This window comes from Oncorhynchus keta, chromosome 1 (assembly GCF_023373465.1).
Source record: "Oncorhynchus keta strain PuntledgeMale-10-30-2019 chromosome 1, Oket_V2, whole genome shotgun sequence".
NCBI lineage: Eukaryota > Metazoa > Chordata > Actinopteri > Salmoniformes > Salmonidae > Oncorhynchus > Oncorhynchus keta.
The window spans coordinates 76,105,170-76,125,147 of NC_068421.1; the positions used below are offsets into that span (position 1 = coordinate 76,105,170).

Genomic DNA, 19,978 nt, shown 5'->3' on the forward strand with positions numbered 1-19,978 from the left:
GTTAAGGAGAGAGAGAGAGGCTAGACAGTGAAGGGGTTGAGGAGAGAGAGAGAGGCTAGACAGTGAAGGGGTTGAGGAGAGAGAGAGGCTAGACAGTGGAGGGGTTGAGGAGAGAGAGAGAGGCTAGACAGTGGAGGGGTTGAGGAGAGAGAGAGAGGCTAGACAGTGGAGGGGTTGAGGAGAGAGAGAGAGGCTAGACAGTGAAGGGGTTGAGGAGAGAGAGAGAGAGAGAGAGAGAGAGAGAGAGAGAGAGAGAGAGAGAGAGGCTAGATAGTGAAGGGGTTAAGGAGAGAGAGAGAGGCTAGACAGTGAAGGGGTTGAGGAGAGAGAGAGAGAGGCTAGACAGTGGAGGGGTTGAGGAGAGAGAGAGAGGCTAGACAGTGGAGGGGTTGAGGAGAGAGAGAGAGAGAGGCTAGACAGTGAAGGGGTTGAGGAGAGAGAGAGAGAGGGGAAAGAAGGAGAAGGAGAGAGAGAGAGGCTAGACAGTGAAGGGGTTGAGAAGAGAGAGAGAAAGGCTAGACAGTGAAGGGGTTGAGAAGAGAGAGAGAAAGGCTAGACAGTGAAGGGGTTGAGAAGAGAGAGAGAGGCTAGACAGTGAAGGGGTTGAGGAGAGAGAGAGAGGCTAGACAGTGAAGGGGTTGAGAAGAGAGAGAGAGGCTAGACAGTGAAGGGGTTGAGGAGAGAGAGAAAGGCTAGACAGTGAAGGGGTTGAGAAGAGAGAGAGAGGCTAGACAGTGAAGGGGTTGAGGAGAGAGAGAGAGGCTAGACAGTGAAGGGGTTGAGAAGAGAGAGAGAGGCTAGACAGTGAAGGGGTTGAGGAGAGAGAGAAAGGCTAGACAGTGAAGGGGGAGGAGAGAGAGAGAGGCTAGACAGTGAAGGGGTTGAGGAGAGAGAGAGAGGCTAGACAGTGAAGGGGTTGAGAAGAGAGAGAGAGGCTAGACAGTGAAGGGGTTGAGGAGAGAGAGAGAGGCTAGACAGTGAAGGGGTTGAGGAGAGAGAGAGAGGCTAGACAGTGAAGGGGTTGAGAAGAGAGAGAGAGGCTAGACAGTGAAGGGGTTGAGGAGAGAGAGAGAGGCTAGACAGTGGAGGGGTTGAGAAGAGAGAGAGAGAGAGGCTAGATAGTGGAGGGGTTAAGGAGAGAGAGAGGCTAGACAGTGAAGGGGTTGAGGAGAGAGAGAGGCTAGACAGTGGAGGGGTTAAGGAGAGAGAGAGGCTAGACAGTGGAGGGGTTGAGAAGAGAGAGAGAGAGAGGCTAGATAGTGGAGGGGTTAAGGAGAGAGAGAGAAAGGCTAGACTGTGAAGGGGTTGAGGAGAGAGAGAGAGAGAGAGAGAGAGAGAGAGGCTAGATAGTGGAGGGGTTAAGGAGAGAGAGAGAGGCTAGACAGTGAAGGGGTTGAGGAGAGAGAGAGGCTAGACAGTGGAGGGGTTGAGGAGAGAGAGAGAGGCTAGATAGTGAAGGGGTTAAGGAGAGAGAGAGAGGCTAGACAGTGAAGGGGTTGAGGAGAGAGAGAGAGGCTAGACAGTGAAGGGGTTGAGGAGAGAGAGAGGCTAGACAGTGGAGGGGTTGAGGAGAGAGAGAGAGGCTAGACAGTGAAGGGGTTGAGGAGAGAGAGAGAGGCTAGACAGTGAAGGGGTTGAGGAGAGAGAGAGAAAGGCTAGACAGTGGAGGGGTTGAGGAGAGAGAGAGAGAGAGAGAGAGAGAGAGAGAGAGAGAGAGAGAGAGAGGCTAGATAGTGAAGGGGTTAAGGAGAGAGAGAGAGGCTAGACAGTGAAGGGGTTGAGGAGAGAGAGAGAGAGGCTAGACAGTGGAGGGGTTGAGGAGAGAGAGAGAGAGGCTAGACAGTGGAGGGGTTGAGGAGAGAGAGAGAGGCTAGACAGTGAAGGGGTTGAGGAGAGAGAGAGAGAGAGGCTAGACAGTGAAGGGGTTGGGGAGAGAGAGAGAAAGGCTAGACAGTGGAAGGGTTGAGGGTAGAGAGAGAGAGAGAGAGAGAGAGAGAGAGAGAGAGAGAGAGAGAGAGAGAGAGAGAGAGAGAGAGAGAGAGAGAGAGAGAGAGAGAGAGAGAGAGAGAGAGAGAGAGAGAGAGAGAGAGAGAGAGAGAGAGAGACACGGTGAAGGGGTCAGGGAAAGAGAAACAGGCTAGATGGTAAAGGGGTCAGGGAGAGAGAAACAGGCTAGACGGTAAAGGGGTCAGGGAGAGAGAAACAGGCTAGATGGTAAAGGGGTCAGGGAGAGAGAAACAGGCTAGACGGTAAAGGGGTCAGGGAGAGAGAAACAGGCTAGATGGTAAAGGGGTCAGGGAGAGAGAAACAGGCTAGATGGTAAAGGGGTCAGGGAGAGAGAAACAGGCTAGACGGTAAAGGGGTCAGGGAGAGAGAAACAGGCTAGATGGTAAAGGGGTCAGGGAGAGAGAAACAGGCTAGACGGTAAAGGGGTCAGGGGGAGAGAAACAGGCTAGACGGTAAAGGGGTCAGGGAGAGAGAAACAGGCTAGATGGTAAATGGGTCAGGGAGAGAGAAACAGGCTAGATGGTAAAGGGGTCAGGGAGAGAGAAACAGGCTAGACGGTAAAGGGGTCAGGGAGAGAGAAACAGGCTAGACGGTAAAGGGGTCAGGGAGAGAGAAACAGGCTAGACGGTAAAGGGGTCAGGGAGAGAGAAACAGGCTAGACGGTAAAGAGGTCAGGGAGAGAGAAACAGGCTAGACGGTAAAGGGGTCAGGGAGAGAGAAACAGGCTAGACGGTAAAGGGGTCAGGGAGAGAGAAACAGGCTAGACGGTAAAGGGGTCAGGGAGAGAGAAACAGGCTAGACGGTAAAGAGGTCAGGGAGAGAGAAACAGGCTAGACGGTAAAGGGGTCAGGGAGAGAGAAACAGGCTAGACGGTAAAGGGGTCAGGGAGAGAGAAACAGGCTAGACGGTAAAGGGGTCAGGGAGAGAGAAACAGGCTAGACGGTAAAGGGGTCAGGTAGAGAGAAACAGAGAGAGTATGTGTTTGTTTTTCAGATGATGTGAGATCAGTACTCAGAATTAAATGTCAATAATGAATAAGAATCTAGTCGGGCAGAGCCTTTGTCCAGTGCCAGGTATAAATACAGGGCTCAGATGAATCATCAACCTGCATCGAGTAGCTAGCCCATGCCCTGCCTGCCATATGTTCTGCTCTCTCCCTCACGGTGTCACATACTATAGTATAGTCTACTTCTATGTGCTGTAGGACTACTTTTTTCCACCATGAAACATCGTTTAAATATCCTCTAATAGTTTCTGGACAGCCTCCTCCATTTTCTTCTTCCTTATTTGACGATAAGGAAGCTAACATCTGATTTACTAGCTTGTATAGTAGATATTTCCTATTTCCTCTCATCCAGCAGAAGCCTACATACAGAACACTCTCTGCAACATTGTGTGTGTAGGTGTGGGGTCCAGCTACATTGTTCTATTTCATTCTGTAGGTTCTTCCCTCTCTGTGTCTAGGGGGTTGGAGGTCACGACCTCAGGCTGGGTATATTCAGGAATGCGGACACAGAGGTTGTGTTTCGGCTCTGTTCACCGCTGTGATTTCTTGATTTTATCAGCACAGCTCTCCTTGGTCATTAGGTGGCTCAGAGGTGGCAGAGACACGGCCGAGAGGTGATTTTAGGACTGTACAAACAGCCCGGGGTGAAGCTAGATTTACGTGGGATCATAGAGGGCTTATTTTTATTACAAAACGGACATTGAAAAAGATGGGGAATGAGTTCTGGTGCCTCCAAAAATATTACAGGGAAGATGACAATCTCTCTCTCTCTCTCTCTCTCTCTCTCTCTCTCTCTCTCTCTCTCTCTCTCTCTCTCTCTCTCTCTCTCTCTCTCTCTCCTTACCCCTCTCCCCTGCTCTCTCTATCTCTCCCTCCCTCTCTTTATCTCTCCCTTCCTTCCTTCCTCTCCTTCTCTCCTTCCAACTCTCCCTCCATCAGTCTGTAGACCCTGGCCAGCAGTTCACATGGGAACACTCTAACCTGGAGGTGAACAAGCCAAAGAACCGCTATGCAAACGTCATCGCCTACGACCACTCCAGGGTCATCCTCGCCTCTGTCGACGGTATGTTTGGTTGATTTGTTGTGGTTGTTGTTGTGATGTGTTTTGGAGATTTATTTGGCTTTTTAAGGCTGGATGTGGGGAGGTAATGTGTTATTAAGTGAGCATATCTCAGTAAAGTGTTTTATTGTTGTGGGGTGTTTTGAGGTTATGTTTAGCTTTTTAAGGAGGGGTGGGGGGAGGTCACAAAGAGGTGGGAGGGATTGTGATGTTATTGCTAAATGAGGCTGTCTTAATAAAGAGAATCCAAAGTCAAGTCTGTAGACAGTAATCTCCCACCCACTGCAAAGTCACAACAACAACAGTACACCCAATCCCCAGGTGTGACGGTGCCTTCTGTCTGTCTGTCTGTCTGTCTGTCTGTCTGTCTGTCTGTCTGTCTGTCTGTCTGTCTGTCTGTCTGTCTGTCTGTCTGTCTGTCTGTCTGTCTGTCTGTCTGTCTGTTTGGAGTCAGTTAGTGATGTAAATGATAGTGCATCCTGATGGTTGTGAATGGCTCTGTCTCTATTCTCTCTGTGTTGTCCTGTGTGGGCCTCCTGGTGGTTGTGAATGGCTCTGTCTCTCTTCTCTCTGTGTTGTCCTGTGTGGGCCTCCTGATGATTGTGAATGGCTCTGTCTCTCTTCTCTCTGTGTTGTCCTGTGTGGGCCTCCTGGTGGTTGTGAATGGCTCTGTCTCTCTTCTCTCTGTGTTGTCCTGTGTGGGCCTCCTGATGATTGTGAATGGCTCTGTCTCTCTTCTCTCTGTGTTGTCCTGTGTGGGCCTCCTGGTGGTTGTGAATGGCTCTGTCTCTCTTCTCTCTGTGTTGTCCTGTGTGGGCCTCCTGATGGTTGTGAATGGCTCTGTCTCTCTTCTCTCTGTGTTGTCCTGTGTGGGCCTCCTGGTGGTTGTGAATGGCTCTGTCTCTTCTCTCTGTGTTGTCCTGTGTGGGCCTCCTGGTGGTTGTGAATGGCTCTGTCTCTCTTCTCTCTGTGTTGTCCTGTGTGGGCCTCCTGGTGGTTGTGAATGGCTCTGTCTCTCTTCTCTCTGTGTTGTCCTGTGTGGGCCTCCTGGTGGTTGTGAATGGCTCTGTCTCTCTTCTCTCTGTGTTGTCCTGTGTGGGCCTCCTGGTGGTTGTGAATGGCTCTGTCTCTCTTCTCTCTGTGTTGTCCTGTGTGGGCCTCCTGGTGGTTGTGAATGGCTCTGTCTCTCTTCTCTCTGCGTTGTCCTGTGTGGGCCTCCTGTTGGTTGTGAATGGCTCTGTCTCTCTTCTCTCTGTGTTGTCCTGTGTGGGCCTCCTGGTGGTTGTGAATGGCTCTGTCTCTCTTCTCTCTGTGTTGTCCTGTGTGGGCCTCCTGATGGTTGTGAATGGCTCTGTCTCTCTTCTCTCTGTGTTGTCCTGTGTGGGCCTCCTGGTGGTTGTGAATGGCTCTGTCTCTCTTCTCTCTGTGTTGTCCTGTGTGGGCCTCCTGGTGGTTGTGAATGGCTCTGTCTCTCTTCTCTCTGCGTTGTCCTGTGTGGGCCTCCTGATGGTTGTGAATGGCTCTGTCTCTCTTCTCTCTGTGTTGTCCTGTGTGGGCCTCCTGGTGGTTGTGAATGGCTCTCTCTCTCTTCTCTCTGTGTTGTCCTGTGTGGGCATCCTGATGGTTGTGAATGGCTCTGTCTCTCTTCTCTCTGTGGTGTCCTGTGTGGGCCTCCTGGTGGTTGTGAATGGCTCTGTCTGTCTTCTCTCTGTGTTGTCCTGTGTGGGCCTCCTGGTGGTTGTGAATGGCTCTGTCTCTCTTCTCTCTGTGTTGTCCTGTGTGGGCCTCCTGGTGGTTGTGAATGGCTCTGTCTCTCTTCTCTCTGTGTTGTCCTGTGTGGGCCTCCTGGTGGTTGTGAATGGCTCTGTCTCTCTTCTCTCTGTGGTGTCCTGTGTGGGCCTCCTGGTGGTTGTGAATGGCTCTGTCTCTCTTCTCTCTGTGTTGTCCTGTGTGGGCCTCCTGATGGTTGTGAATGGCTCTGTCTCTCTTCTCTCTGTGTTGTCCTGTGTGGGCCTCCTGGTGGTTGTGAATGGCTCTGTCTCTCTTCTCACTGTGTTGTCCTGTGTGGGCCTCCTGATGGTTGTGAATGGCTCTGTCTGTCTTCTCTCTGTGTTGTCCTGTGTGGGCCTCCTGGTGGTTGTGAATGGCTCTGTCTCTCTTCTCTCTGTGTTGTCCAGTGTGGGCCTCCTGATGATTGTGAATGGCTCTGTCTCTCTTCTCTCTGTGTTGTCCTGTGTGGGCCTCCTGATGATTGTGAATGGCTCTGTCTCTCTTCTCTCTGTGTTGTCCTGTGTGGGCCTCCTGATGGTTTTGAATGGCTCTGTCTCTCTTCTCTCTGTGTTGTCCTGTGTGGGCCTCCTGATGGTTTTGAATGGCTCTGTCTCTCTTCTCTCTGTGTTGTCCTGTGTGGGCCTCCTGGTGGTTGTGAATGGCTCTCTCTCTCTTCTCTCTTTGTTGTCTGTGTGGGCCTCCTGATGGTTGTGAATGGCTCTGTCTCTCTTCTCTCTGTGTGGGCCTCCTGATGGTTGTGAATGGCTCTGTCTCTCTTCTCTCTGTGTTGTCCTGTGTGGGCCTCCTGGTGGTTGTGAATGGCTCTGTCTCTCTTCTCTCTGTGTTGTCCTGTGTGGGCCTCCTGATGGTTGTGAATGGCTCTGTCTCTCTCCTCTCTCTGTGTTGTCCTGTGTGGGCCTCCTGGTGGTTGTGAATGGCTCTGTCTCTCTTCTCTCTGTGGTGTCCTGTGTGGGCCTCCTGATGGTTGTGAATGGCTCTGTCTGTCTTCTCTCTGTGTTGCCCTGTGTGGGCCTCCTGATGGTTGTGAATGGCTCTGTCTCTCTTCTCTCTGTGTTGTCCTGTGTGGGCCTCCTGGTGGTTGTGAATGGCTCTGTCTCTCTTCTCTCTGTGTTGTCCTGTGTGGGCCTCCTGGTGGTTGTGAATGGCTCTGTCTGTCTTCTCTCTGTGTTGTCCTGTGTGGGCCTCCTGATGGTTGTGAATGGCTCTGTCTCTCTTCTCTCTGTGTTGTCCTGTGTGGGCCTCCTGATGGTTGTGAATGGCTCTGTCTCTCTTCTCTCTGTGTTGTCCTGTGTGGGCCTCCTGGTGGTTGTGAATGGCTCTGTCTCTCTTCTCTCTGTGTTGTCCTGTGTGGGCCTCCTGGTGGTTGTGAATGGCTCTGTCTCTCTTCTCTCTGTGTTGTCCTGTGTGGGTCTCCTGGTGGTTGTGAATGGCTCTGTCTCTCTTCTCTCTGTGTTGTCCTGTGTGGGCCTCCTGATGGTTGTGAATGGCTCTGTCTCTCTTCTCTCTGTGTTGTCCTGTGTGGGCCTCCTGGTGGTTGTGAATGGCTCTGTCTCTCTTCTCTCTTTGTTGTCTGTGTGGGCCTCCTGATGGTTGTGAATGGCTCTGTCTCTCTTCTCTCTGTGTGGGCCTCCTGATGGTTGTGAATGGCTCTGTCTCTCTTCTCTCTGTGTTGTCCTGTGTGGGCCTCCTGGTGGTTGTGAATGGCTCTGTCTCTCTTCTCTCTGTGTTGTCCTGTGTGGGCCTCCTGATGGTTGTGAATGGCTCTGTCTCTCTCCTCTCTCTGTGTTGTCCTGTGTGGGCCTCCTGGTGGTTGTGAATAGCTCTGTCTCTCTTCTCTCTGTGGTGTCCTGTGTGGGCCTCCTGATGGTTGTGAATGGCTCTGTCTGTCTTCTCTCTGTGTTGTCCTGTGTGGGCCTCCTGATGGTTGTGAATGGCTCTGTCTCTCTTCTCTCTGTGTTGTCCTGTGTGGGCCTCCTGGTGGTTGTGAATGGCTCTGTCTCTCTTCTCTCTGTGTTGTCCTGTGTGGGCCTCCTGGTGGTTGTGAATGGCTCTGTCTCTCTTCTCTCTGTGGTGTCCTGTGTGGGCCTCCTGATGGTTGTGAATGGCTCTGTCTGTCTTCTCTCTGTGTTGCCCTGTGTGGGCCTCCTGATGGTTGTGAATGGCTCTGTCTCTCTTCTCTCTGTGTTGTCCTGTGTGGGCCTCCTGGTGGTTGTGAATGTCTCTGTCTCTCTTCTCTCTGTGTTGTCCTGTGTGGGCCTCCTGGTGGTTGTGAATGGCTCTGTCTGTCTTCTCTCTGTGTTGTCCTGTGTGGGCCTCCTGATGGTTGTGAATGGCTCTGTCTCTCTTCTCTCTGTGTTGTCCTGTGTGGGCCTCCTGATGGTTGTGAATGGCTCTGTCTCTCTTCTCTCTGTGTTGTCCTGTGTGGGCCTCCTGGTGGTTGTGAATGGCTCTGTCTCTCTTCTCTCTGTGTTGTCCTGTGTGGGCCTCCTGGTGGTTGTGAATGGCTCTGTCTCTCTTCTCTCTGTGTTGTCCTGTGTGGGCCTCCTGATGGTTGTGAATGGCTCTGTCTCTCTTCTCTCTGTGTTGTCCTGTGTGGGCCTCCTGATGGTTGTGAATGGCTCTGTCTCTCTTCTCTCTGTGTTGTCCTGTGTGGGCCTCCTGGTGGTTGTGAATGGCTCTGTCTCTCTTCTCTCTGTGTTGTCCTGTGTGGGCCTCCTGATGGTTGTGAATGGCTCTGTCTCTCTTCTCTCTGTGTTGTCCTGTGTGGGCCTCCTGGTGGTTGTGAATGGCTCTGTCTCTCTTCTCTCTTTGTTGTCTGTGTGGGCCTCCTGATGGTTGTGAATGGCTCTGTCTCTCTTCTCTCTGTGTGGGCCTCCTGATGGTTGTGAATGGCTCTGTCTCTCTTCTCTCTGTGTTGTCCTGTGTGGGCCTCCTGGTGGTTGTGAATGGCTCTGTCTCTCTTCTCTCTGTGTTGTCCTGTGTGGGCCTCCTGATGGTTGTGAATGGCTCTGTCTCTCTCCTCTCTCTGTGTTGTCCTGTGTGGGCCTCCTGGTGGTTGTGAATGGCTCTGTCTCTCTTCTCTCTGTGGTGTCCTGTGTGGGCCTCCTGATGGTTGTGAATGGCTCTGTCTGTCTTCTCTCTGTGTTGTCCTGTGTGGGCCTCCTGATGGTTGTGAATGGCTCTGTCTCTCTTCTCTCTGTGTTGTCCTGTGTGGGCCTCCTGGTGGTTGTGAATGGCTCTGTCTCTCTTCTCTCTGTGTTGTCCTGTGTGGGCCTCCTGGTGGTTGTGAATGGCTCTGTCTGTCTTCTCTCTGTGTTGTCCTGTGTGGGCCTCCTGATGGTTGTGAATGGCTCTGTCTCTCTTCTCTCTGTGTTGTCCTGTGTGGGCCTCCTGATGGTTGTGAATGGCTCTGTCTCTCTTCTCTCTGTGTTGTCCTGTGTGGGCCTCCTGGTGGTTGTGAATGGCTCTGTCTCTCTTCTCTCTGTGTTGTCCTGTGTGGGCCTCCTGGTGGTTGTGAATGGCTCTGTCTCTCTTCTCTCTGTGTTGTCCTGTGTGGGCCTCCTGGTGGTTGTGAATGGCTCTGTCTCTCTTCTCTCTGTGTTGTCCTGTGTGGGTCTCCTGGTGGTTGTGAATGGCTCTGTCTCTCTTCTCTCTGTGTTGTCCTGTGTGGGCCTCCTGATGGTTGTGAATGGCTCTGTCTCTCTTCTCTCTGTGTTGTCCTGTGTGGGCCTCCTGGTGGTTGTGAATGGCTCTGTCTCTCTTCTCTCTGTGTTGTCCTGTGTGGGCATCCTGATGGTTGTGAATGGCTCTGTCTCTCTTCTCTCTGTGTTGTCCTGTGTGGGCCTCCTGGTGGTTGTGAATGGCTCTGTCTCTCTTCTCTCTGTGTTGTCCTGTGTGGGTCTCCTGGTGGTTGTGAATGGCTCTGTCTCTCTTCTCTCTGTGTTGTCCTGTGTGGGCCTGTCTCATGCTGTGAAGGGGGTGTTGATACCCTTCCAGCCTGCTCGGTTGCATCCCAAATGACAGCTTATCCCCTATATAGTGCATTACCATATGGGTCCTGGTCAAAAGTAATGTACTATATAGGGTATACGGTGCCATATAGGAAGAAGGAATGGAGTGGCAATGCCTATGGGCCCTGGTCAAAAGAAGTGCACTATACAGTAAATAGGGTGCCATTTGGGATGTTGCCCTAATGTTTCCTAACACTGTGTTCCTTCACCGTGCTACAGGAGTACCAGGTAGTGACTACATCAATGCTAACTACATAGACAGCTACAGGAAGCAGAACGCCTGCATCGCTACACAGGGCCCGCTTCCTGAAACCCTGAGTGACTTCTGGAGGATGGTGTGGGAGCAGAGGACCAACACTATCGTCATGATGACCAGACTGGAGGAGAAGTCACGGGTGAATGTACACACACACTACAATGTCAGCACACTCACAACCATGTGCATGCACACATCCTGTGCTGAACACACACCATACACACAACATTGTCTCAGGACACACACACATAACACGACCGTTGATTCACCCTGCACTCACAGAGTGTAACAGTCCCAGTAGTCTCACCTTGGTCTCTAATGGACAGGAGGTGTGAGAGTCGACGGGAAGTTGTAAAACCCAAATCGAGGAGTTTGAATAGACTCAGTAAATAGACTGCATGATGACAGCTTAGAGAGAGGGAAGTGTGTAGGTGTAAAGGGTGCCACACGGGTACCAACACACACACACACACACACACACACACACACACACACACACACACACACACACACACACACACACACACACACACACACACACACACACACACACACACACACACACACACACACACACACACACACACACACACCTACTCTAGCCTGATTAATAACTGTGGAACTAAAGGGCATCCCACACCTTTATAAGCACAGACAAAGTTCATCATGTTCCTGCCAAACTTAATATCACACGTCTCTTTAGACCCATGAGGGGTCAACTCATCATTAAATGACCTTTCACCTTTGAACCTTTGCCCCTGTTATTTATCACCAGCACAGCATGGTCTCACCTCTGGCAACATCCCAGCACCACCTCTTTGCCGTCTAACCTCTTTCCACCGCACCTATCATTCTGACTAGAGAGGACCTGAAAAATCTACGGACAGTCACAGGAAGTCATGTGACTGTCCGTAGCAGCTGACATGGGGGACGCAGTGACACCCCCGCCCCCCCTCCATAGTGACCACCTGTCCATTCTGTTCTGTTTCATTAAGCGACCAGAGCACAGGAGCCTGGAGTAATGTCAGGGACAGCAGTCATTTCCAACTGCCTCTTAGCTAGTCTAGGTTAAAGTGGTGGAATGCACCTGTAGGCTAAACAGATGAAACATCACCAAACAGGAATTGTATTATCTGTCTACATGGTCTATGTTAGTAGGAAATGCACCAGACGCCTACTTTTCACAGCAGATTTTGGTTTGTGGCTGCCCTGTGCTCAGTCAGATAGGTCACTTAGCTCTTGGCTCTTGGTTGTGTTTGGGAAGTCCAGTGAAATTATGTGTCCAGGTGGTAATCCTGCTGTCCACCAGATTGTCCAATCACAATGCCCTCTCACAATGCCCCGATCAATGGCCCTGAAGCACCAGGCTGCTGTCCAGTCAGAATGCCCTGACTAATGTCCCTGGAGCACCAGCCTGCTGTCCAATCAGAATGTGCTAACTAATCGCCCTTTGGAGTGGAGGTCTGGAGGAGTTAAATAAAGGTTAAATAAAATAAATAAATAAATAAATGAAGAGAGGCACAAGTCACGCTCTGAGCTCCAGGGTTCTCCAGGGCTTAGGCCAGTTCCAATGTTACCACAGCCCCCCCTGGACAGGACTGTGTAGCGGAAGCCCCCCATCTGCCTGGCCCATGCCAGCTAGGGTCTTTGGGCCTGTAGTCCCATAGAGCTGGGCCCCTAAACTCCAGCTGGCTGTCTCTCCTCTCTCCCCCCAGGACATGAAGGATAGCACAGTGGAGCGGAAGCAAGCTGTCATCCTTCACTCAGTCTAAGTCCTTGTCCCATGTCCTCCCTCTCACAGCCCTTAGTTCCTGACTGTCCCATTACCCTAACACAAGCCTCTTCAGTCCCTGTCTCATTCTGCTTCCCTCATTCCAGTGCTCCTACACTAAGTCCAATATCTTCATTGTCCTGTGTCTGTGTGTTTGTGTTTGTGTCTGTAACAGGTGAAGTGTGACCAGTACTGGCCCAGTCGGGGTACAGAGACTTATGGGATGATCCAGGTGACCATGTTGGACACTGTAGAGCTGGCTACCTACAGCGTACGCACCTTCGCCCTCTATAAGGTAAGGAATAGCATGTACTGTATTCCAAAAATTACCAGCTCTTCACCAGCTGGAGGGCAATGATTCCAGGAATGTGTTCTCGAGACATTATCAAATCTCATGCTAGCGAACATGTTGTAAATATGAATGTCTGTCAGAAAGACAACCCAGAATATGGCCACCAGTGTGTGTCTGTGGTGTTCTGATAGTTTTATTTTCCCCTGCTCTACCAGAATGGCTCCAGTGAGAAGAGAGAGGTTCGTCAGTTCCAGTTCATGGCCTGGCCGGACCATGGAGTGCCTGAGTACCCCACCCCCACCCTGGCCTTCCTCCGCAGGGTCAAGTCCTGCAACCCCACAGATGCAGGACCCATGGTGGTGCACTGCAGGTAAACCCCATCTCAGACCTGCTTCAGAGATATGTTTGACCTGATGATGACCTACGTATTGAAACAAACCATATGGGAGAATAGATTTCAGTGTTTGGGGTGTTTTTTAGTTTTTTTTGATGAACATATTATTTAGTCTCCAGTACCTGCTCAGAACATATTATTTAGTCTCCAGTACCTGCTCAGAACATATTATTTAGTCTCCAGTACCTGCTCAGAACATATTATTTAGTCTCCAGTACCTGCTCAGAACATATTATTTAGTCTCCAGTACCTGCTCAGAACATATTATTTAGTCTCCAGTACCTGCTCAGAACATATTATTTAGTCTCCAGTACCTGCTCAGAACATATTATTTAGTCTCCAGTACCTGCTCAGAACATATTATTTAGTCTCCAGTACCTGCTCAGAACATATTATTTAGTCTCCAGTACCTGCTCAGAACATATTATTTAGTCTCCAGTACCTGCTCAGAACATATTATTTAGTCTCCAGTACCTGCTCAGAACATATTATTTAGTCTCCAGTACCTGCTCAGAACATATTATTTAGTCTCCAGTACCTGCTCAGAACATATTATTTAGTCTCCAGTACCTGCTCAGGGAAGTCATATTGAGACTAAAGTTTTTTTGACAAATGAGCCCTATACAATAGAAAACAAGCACATACCAAAACTGTACATATTTTAATGTACTGGAGGCAGCACTGCTGGGTAGCTGGCACAGCCACAAAGTCATCAAATCTGGTTTTAAACCTAACCCTAACCTAATTTTTACAATATAGCCACTGGCCCATCTAGTGGAAATCACTCAGCCCTGCCTCCAGGACAAGATTCCTCTCAATAAACATCAACCTGCCTTAGAAACATTGAATGTGCGCATGTAATCTCTTCCAATGACAGATTTGTGAGTTTTTCAGTGTAGTTACTGTCTGTGTCTGTGTAAGGCTCTACAGTTACCTGTCTGTCCCCACAGTGCTGGTGTAGGTCGGACCGGTTGCTTCATCGTGATTGAGGCCATGCTGGAGCGTATGAAGCATGAGAAGTCAGTGGATATCTACGGTCATGTGACGTGTATGAGAGCTCAGAGGAACTACATGGTGCAGACGGAGGACCAGTATGTCTTTATCCACGAGGCCCTGCTAGAGGCAGCCACCTGCGGTAACACAGAGGTCCCTGCACGCAACCTGTACGCACACATCCAGAAACTCACCCAGGTCACGCCCGGAGACACGGTCACTGCCATGGAGCTAGAGTTTAAGGTAGGTAGTAGCTGTCCTCCTGAACATAACAGTACAGTTCAGTTCTATGTTATAAACCTAGCTAGAAAACCTTTAGTACTAACAAGGGACTTGTGATTCCACTTGGACTCGCTCAGGCTTGGACTTGCTAGGGAGCTGGGATTCAACTTAGACTTGAGGTTAAGTGACTTGACTGGTACAGTTACTAATTGGAGCATTTAGTTAGAAGCAGTAGAACAGTTGTTGTTGTTGTTGTTGGTGGTGTCTCAGTCTGTACGATGCAGTGGGAGTAGGAAGTTAATGTCTCAGTGTTTGGGAGCATTTTCATCCTCACACTGTAACTCTGAAATGAATAGATTCTCCTAAGAGGGGCGTTCTGTTTCAGTGTTTCAGAGGCTTATCTTTTGGACTGGAGATGAGAGACTGAACTAGAGGGAGGGGGCCGTGGGAGGGAGAGTGAGACAGAGAGAAAGAGAGTGATCTAGTGAGGGAGGAGGGTTGAGACAGGCTGACCGTCTGACAGTCTGTAGATAAAGCCTCAATGGGTTGGAGAGCTGATGCATCCTGGGATTGGGCCTACACCACTGGGCTCCAGCGACTCTATTGGACCCCATCACATACTCACTATCTGCGTCCCAAAATGGCAACATGTTCCCTATATAGTGCACTACTTTTGACCAGGACCCATAGGGCCTGGTCAAAAGTAGTACACTGTGTAGGGATTACAATGCAATTTGGGACGCCGCCACTCACAGCCTCCCGCCATAGGAACACAGCTCTAACCAGCCTCCTCCTCGGAGACATGCCGCCACAACCCAAATGATGTGGGTCAAACTTGTTCAGCAAGCATGATGATTGTAAGTCCGTAGCAAGTTTAATTAGGTTTTGATGCTTCACTCCACTGGCAGTTCTGAAACTGACACTTTGCTTTCTTTCTACTGACAGAGTATAATATTAGGACACCATCAGCAGTGCCAGCAAAAAAAACTCACCCTCCCCCTCTCATTTGGGAGAAGATGGATTTTCAGTTTTCAAAGTCTTGTTTGGTTTTAGTTTATTTCGTCGCAGTGGCATGGATACAGTCAGCTTGTGTATCTATCTTCACAGCCGTCCCGAATGTTGTGTGGGAGTGTTTTTTGACTCTCTGACGTCTCTGTTCGTGGCTGTGGCTGTGCTGTCGACACTAGTTTTTATGGAGAGAGAGAGATGTTGTCGGCGTCAGCAGGTTGTTAATTGAAGCTGTAGAACAAAGGGGCTCAGCTCAAAGCTCATCATTTTCATGCATCAATTAGAGTGTTAGCCCCCAACCCCGAGCCCTCTGACATTCCTGCTCACACACAGCAATGCTAGGCTGGCTGGGATCCCCAGCTTTAGCACTTTGAAGAGACAGGGGCTAGATAGAAGTGAAGGAAGGTGGGCGTCAGTAAAAGCTGTGGCAACAGTAATCTTCAGGTTAGAGGCATAGAAATAGAATTACTAGAATGGGAAAAAGACTCGCACTTTCATGGGTGCAGTCAATTTTAGTATTTATATTTCTATGTTTACGGGTTGGTGTTTCTTTACAATAGCACACAGTTCTTTAATCTGATCCAATATTGTATCTTTAATCTGTCCATTCCTCTTCCCTTCCTTCTCCAGAAACTGGCCAACTCCAAAGCACATACCTCAAGATTCATCAGTGCCAACCTGCCCTGTAACAAGTTCAAGAACCGGCTGGTGAACATCATGCCTTTTGAGTCCACCCGCGTGAGTCTGCAGCCTATCAGAGGAGTGGAGGGCTCCGACTACATCAATGCCAGCTTCATCGACGGATACAGGTAAGATAGAGGGAGATGAGGAGAGAAGGAACGATGATAGGAGATGAGGGGAGTGGAGGGGAGAAGAGGATAGGGAGAGAAGAAAGGAGGGGAGAGCGGGGAGGAAAAGAGGAGGGGAGAGCAGAGGAGAGCGGGGAGGAAAAGAGGAGGGGAGAGCAGAGGAGATGGGAAAAGGTGGGAAAGGGTAGACGGGGGGAGGTAGGGGAGGAGAGGGGAGGAGAGAAGATGATTTTCAGACTCGGACTGTGAGAAAACAAGACATTACATATTCTGAAGACTAGAATAAGTGAGATGTGATGGTGGGAATGGAAAAGAGGACATAGAAATAGAGAAGAGAGAATCCATCCTGCAGACACAGCTCCTCTAATGAGTGAGGAGGTGGACCTGCAGCGACTGACAGCAGTAAATTATGGTGTGAAATGGAGGCCAGTATTTTCCTGCCTCTCTTGCCTTAGTCTTGTCAGTTGTCAGGGCAAATTGGTTGTATTGGCAGTACTGTCCATTCCTTCTCACACTCCTCCTGTGGTAAATAAATAGTCTGATTGTGACAGGTGACAAACCCCTCCTCGGAGAGGAATACAGTGATTACCTATTGTGATAGCTCTGTTTATGTCTGCTGATACCCACAATCCTTTACTCTAGAACTGTCCATCCTTGGGAATCTGCCCAGCAACACTCAATGGAAGATGTACGGTTCTAAAAAAATGACATTTTCTATGAATTTGAAGACATTTGTTCATATTTGGAGAAAGGATATTGAAAAGGAGCACCTATTGTTTTCAGAGTTACAGTGCATTCGGAAAGTATTTAGACCCCTTGACTTTCTCCACATTTTGTTACGTTACAGCCTTATTCTAAAATTGATTAAATTTTTTTTAAAATTGCATCAATACATACAATAACCCATAATGACAAAGCAAAAACTGAAATATCACATTTACATAATTATTCAAACCCTTTACTCAGTACTTTGTTGAAGCACCTTTGGCAGCGATTACAGCCTTAAGTCTTCTTGGGTATGATGCTACAAGCTTGACACACCTGTATTTGGGGAGTTTCTCCCATTCTTCTCTGCAGATGCACAGCTATTTTCAGGTCTCTCCAGAGATGTTTGATTGGGATCCAGTCCGGGCTCTGGCTGGGCCACTCAAGGACATTCAGAGACTTGTTTCCCGAAGCCACTCCTGCATTGTCTTGGCTGTGTGCTTAGGGTCATTGTCCTGTTGGAAGGTGAGCCTTTGCCGTAGTCTGAGGTACTGAGCACTCTGGAGCAGGTTTTCACCAAGGATATCTCTGTACTTTGCTCCGTTCATCTATCCCTCGATCCTGACTAGTCTCCCAGTCCCTGCCGCTGAAAAACATCCCTTCAGCATGATGCTGCCATCACCGTGCTTCACTGTAGGGATGGTGCTAGATATCCTCCGGATGTGTTACTTGCCATTTAGACCAAAGAGTTCAATCTTGGTTTCATCAGACCAGAGAATCTTGTTTTTCATGGTCTGAGTCCTTTAGGTGCCTTTTGGCAAACTCCAAGCGGGCTGTCATGTGCCTTTTACTGAGTAGTGGCATCCGTCTGGCCACTCTACCATAAAGGCCTGATTGGTGGACTGCTGCAGAGTCCTTCTGGAAGGTTCTCCCTTCTCCACAGAGGAACTCTGGAGCTCTGTCAGAGTGACCATCGGGTTCTTGGCCACCTCCCTGACCAAGGCCCTTCTTCCCCGATTGCTCAGTTTGGCCAGGCGGCCAGCTCTAGGAAGAGTCTTGTTGTTTCCAAACTTCTTCCATTTAAGAATGATTGAGGCCACTGTGTTCTTAGGGACATTCAATGCTGCAGACATTTTTTGGTACTCTTCCCCAGATCTGTGCCTCGACACAATCCTGTCTCGGAGCTCTACGGTCAATTCCTCCCAATTCCTCATGGTGTGTTTTTTGTTCTGACATGCATTGTCAACTGTGGGACCTTATATAGACAGATGTGTGCCTTTCCAAATCATGTCCAATCAATTGAATTTACCACAGGTGGACTCCAATCAAGTTGTAGAAACATCTTGAAGATGATCAATGGAAACATAATGCACCTGAGCTCAAATTTCGAATTTCATAGCAAATACATTTTCATTATGGGGTAACGTTATTGTGTATAGATTGATGAGGATTTTTTCTAATTTAATCCATTGTAGAATAAGGCTGTAACGTAACAAAATGTGGAAAAGGGGAAGGGGGGTGAATACTTGCCGAATGCACTAGATGTGTGAGTGTGTGTGTTCTTGCATTCGGGAGGTGCTTGGGAACTCCCGTTCAGTTACTGTCCCATTTCCAATTAGTACCTAATCAGAGAGGTCCCATAGAGCCGTCTACTTTATGGAAGTATAAGCACGGTAATTGGCTATAATGCACAATGCTACAACACACTAATGACTGACAGAATGAATAAGAGCTTTTTTAAGTATTTGTTTTTGGTGGGGGGGATTCATTGATGTGGTTTTCTGTTCCGATTTCCTCCTCATACTCCACACACACACACACACACACACACACACACACACACACACACACACACACACACACACACACACACACACACACACACACACACACACACACACACACACACACACACACACACACACACACACACACACACACACACACACACACACACACACACACACACACACACACACACACACACACACACACACACACTTCTCCTCCTGTGTGCTTAATGAAGTCCCTGGGGCTGCCCCACCTGAGGGAGGGAAGGAAGGGGGGTGTAATTCCTCTTTAATTCCTGTAGTGGTAATTAAAAGTGAATTAAGGCATCGAGAGGCGTTAGTTGGCATCCCAAATGGCACCCTAGGGCATATACATTGCACTAGTTTTGACCAAGCCCCATAGGGTCCTGGTCAAAATAGTGCACTTTATAGGAAATAGGGGGCCATTTGGGGTGCTGACTTTCTCTCCTTGCTCATAGTGAGATGTGTTCTCTCTCCCGGCAGGCAGGCAGGCATCACATCTTTAAAGTCCCAGAGGGGATTAGGATGGTTTAGATGAAGAAGGGGAGGATAATGATGATGATGCAATAATGATGATGTCATACTGGTTAGGTGTTTCCCAATATTTTGATATCCTGAGGTGGTCATTCCACTCTTGCTCAACAGCCATTTTACACTAACAATTGTATTTATTTAACTCTAAACATGCATATGTCTGGATAAGTGTCTCGGTAGATCAATGATCTCTATGGCTGACCTTGAGCCTTGCCTGTTAATAATATAATAAAATAATATGCCATTTAGCAGACGCTTTTATCCAAAGCGACTTACAGTCATGTGTGCATACATTCTACGTATGGGTGGTCCCGGGAATCGAACCCACTACCCTGGCGTTACAAGCGCCATGCTCTACCAACTGAGCTACAGTGTGTTCATTTGCAGGCATGCTTATTGCCATTGTCAAAGCAGAACACTCAAACTATAATAAGCTGTAAGAAACTGAATCTCCATGCAGCATGAGTCAAACCCATCAACTGTGAGAGACTCTTTGAACAGGATGATGAGGCATGGCTCACTTACTAGTTATCACATAGAAAAGATAGATGGAACTCAGAGTTCCAGCAGCAGCCCCTTCTTACACTGCACGTGTGTGTGTGTGTGTGTGTGTGTGTGTGTGTGTGCATGCCTGCGTGCGTCTGGCTGTACTTGGCCGTGCGTGTGCTAGTGCGTCTGGACCTAGGAATATGTGTGTCTTGGGCTGGACTGGGCTGGCTCTCACATGTTTGTAGGGATGACAGAAACAGAATCACATTGACACACATCTCTCTCACGGCTTCACACTGCCCTCTAATGTTGATCTAGTAGAAAGGGACCCCAGCCGCAACGCTGCGGTTTTCTCACTGGCTTGACTAGAGTAGACACTTGATCTGTCAGCAGTATAACGTAATGAAAATACACCAAGCCCAGCCTCCAATAACAGCACAAGGGCCTCTCAGATGACAGTAGGACCACTCAGGACTCGACATGGATACTGTAGGTTAATGGGGATGTTTTGAAATGTAACTTATATCCCTTGACGTTATAACGTTATCCTCACACTGTCATATACTGTGTCCCTGTTACATGAAGTTTACTGTGTCGCTATGAACTCTATTTTATGGGGATGTATTGAAGTGTGTATCCAGTGTTATGGTGTTATCCTCACATGTCCTTGTGTCCCCAGGCAGCAGAAGGCCTACATGGCCACCCAGGGGCCGCTTGCAGAGACCACAGAGGACTTCTGGAGGATGCTGTGGGAACACAACTCTACCATCGTAGTCATGCTTACTAAACTCAGAGAGATGGGAAGAGTGAGTGGCATTGA

At 49.2% G+C, this 19,978-nt stretch overlaps 1 protein-coding gene and 1 long non-coding RNA gene across 16 annotated transcripts in view; both read left to right on the forward strand.

Moving 5' to 3' along the window:
* The window catches only part of ptprfa (protein tyrosine phosphatase receptor type Fa), a 346,903-nt gene that overhangs the window by 322,945 nt on the left and 3,980 nt on the right, over positions 1-19,978 (forward strand). For all 15 annotated transcript variants that reach the window (XM_052461048.1, XM_052461037.1, XM_052461059.1 and 12 more), the window contains 7 exons: positions 3,953-4,076; positions 10,094-10,269; positions 12,077-12,196; positions 12,409-12,563; positions 13,538-13,823; positions 15,441-15,619; positions 19,838-19,964. In XM_052461048.1, coding sequence (XP_052317008.1) covers positions 3,953-4,076; positions 10,094-10,269; positions 12,077-12,196; positions 12,409-12,563; positions 13,538-13,823; positions 15,441-15,619; positions 19,838-19,964 — 1,167 coding nt within the window. The remainder of the gene's footprint in view (positions 1-3,952; positions 4,077-10,093; positions 10,270-12,076; positions 12,197-12,408; positions 12,564-13,537; positions 13,824-15,440; positions 15,620-19,837; positions 19,965-19,978) is intronic.
* Positions 2,483-3,576, forward strand: LOC127907211 (uncharacterized). The gene is made up of 3 exons (XR_008063760.1): positions 2,483-2,642; positions 2,678-2,782; positions 2,818-3,576. It is a non-coding gene; the product is annotated as an uncharacterized LOC127907211 (long non-coding RNA).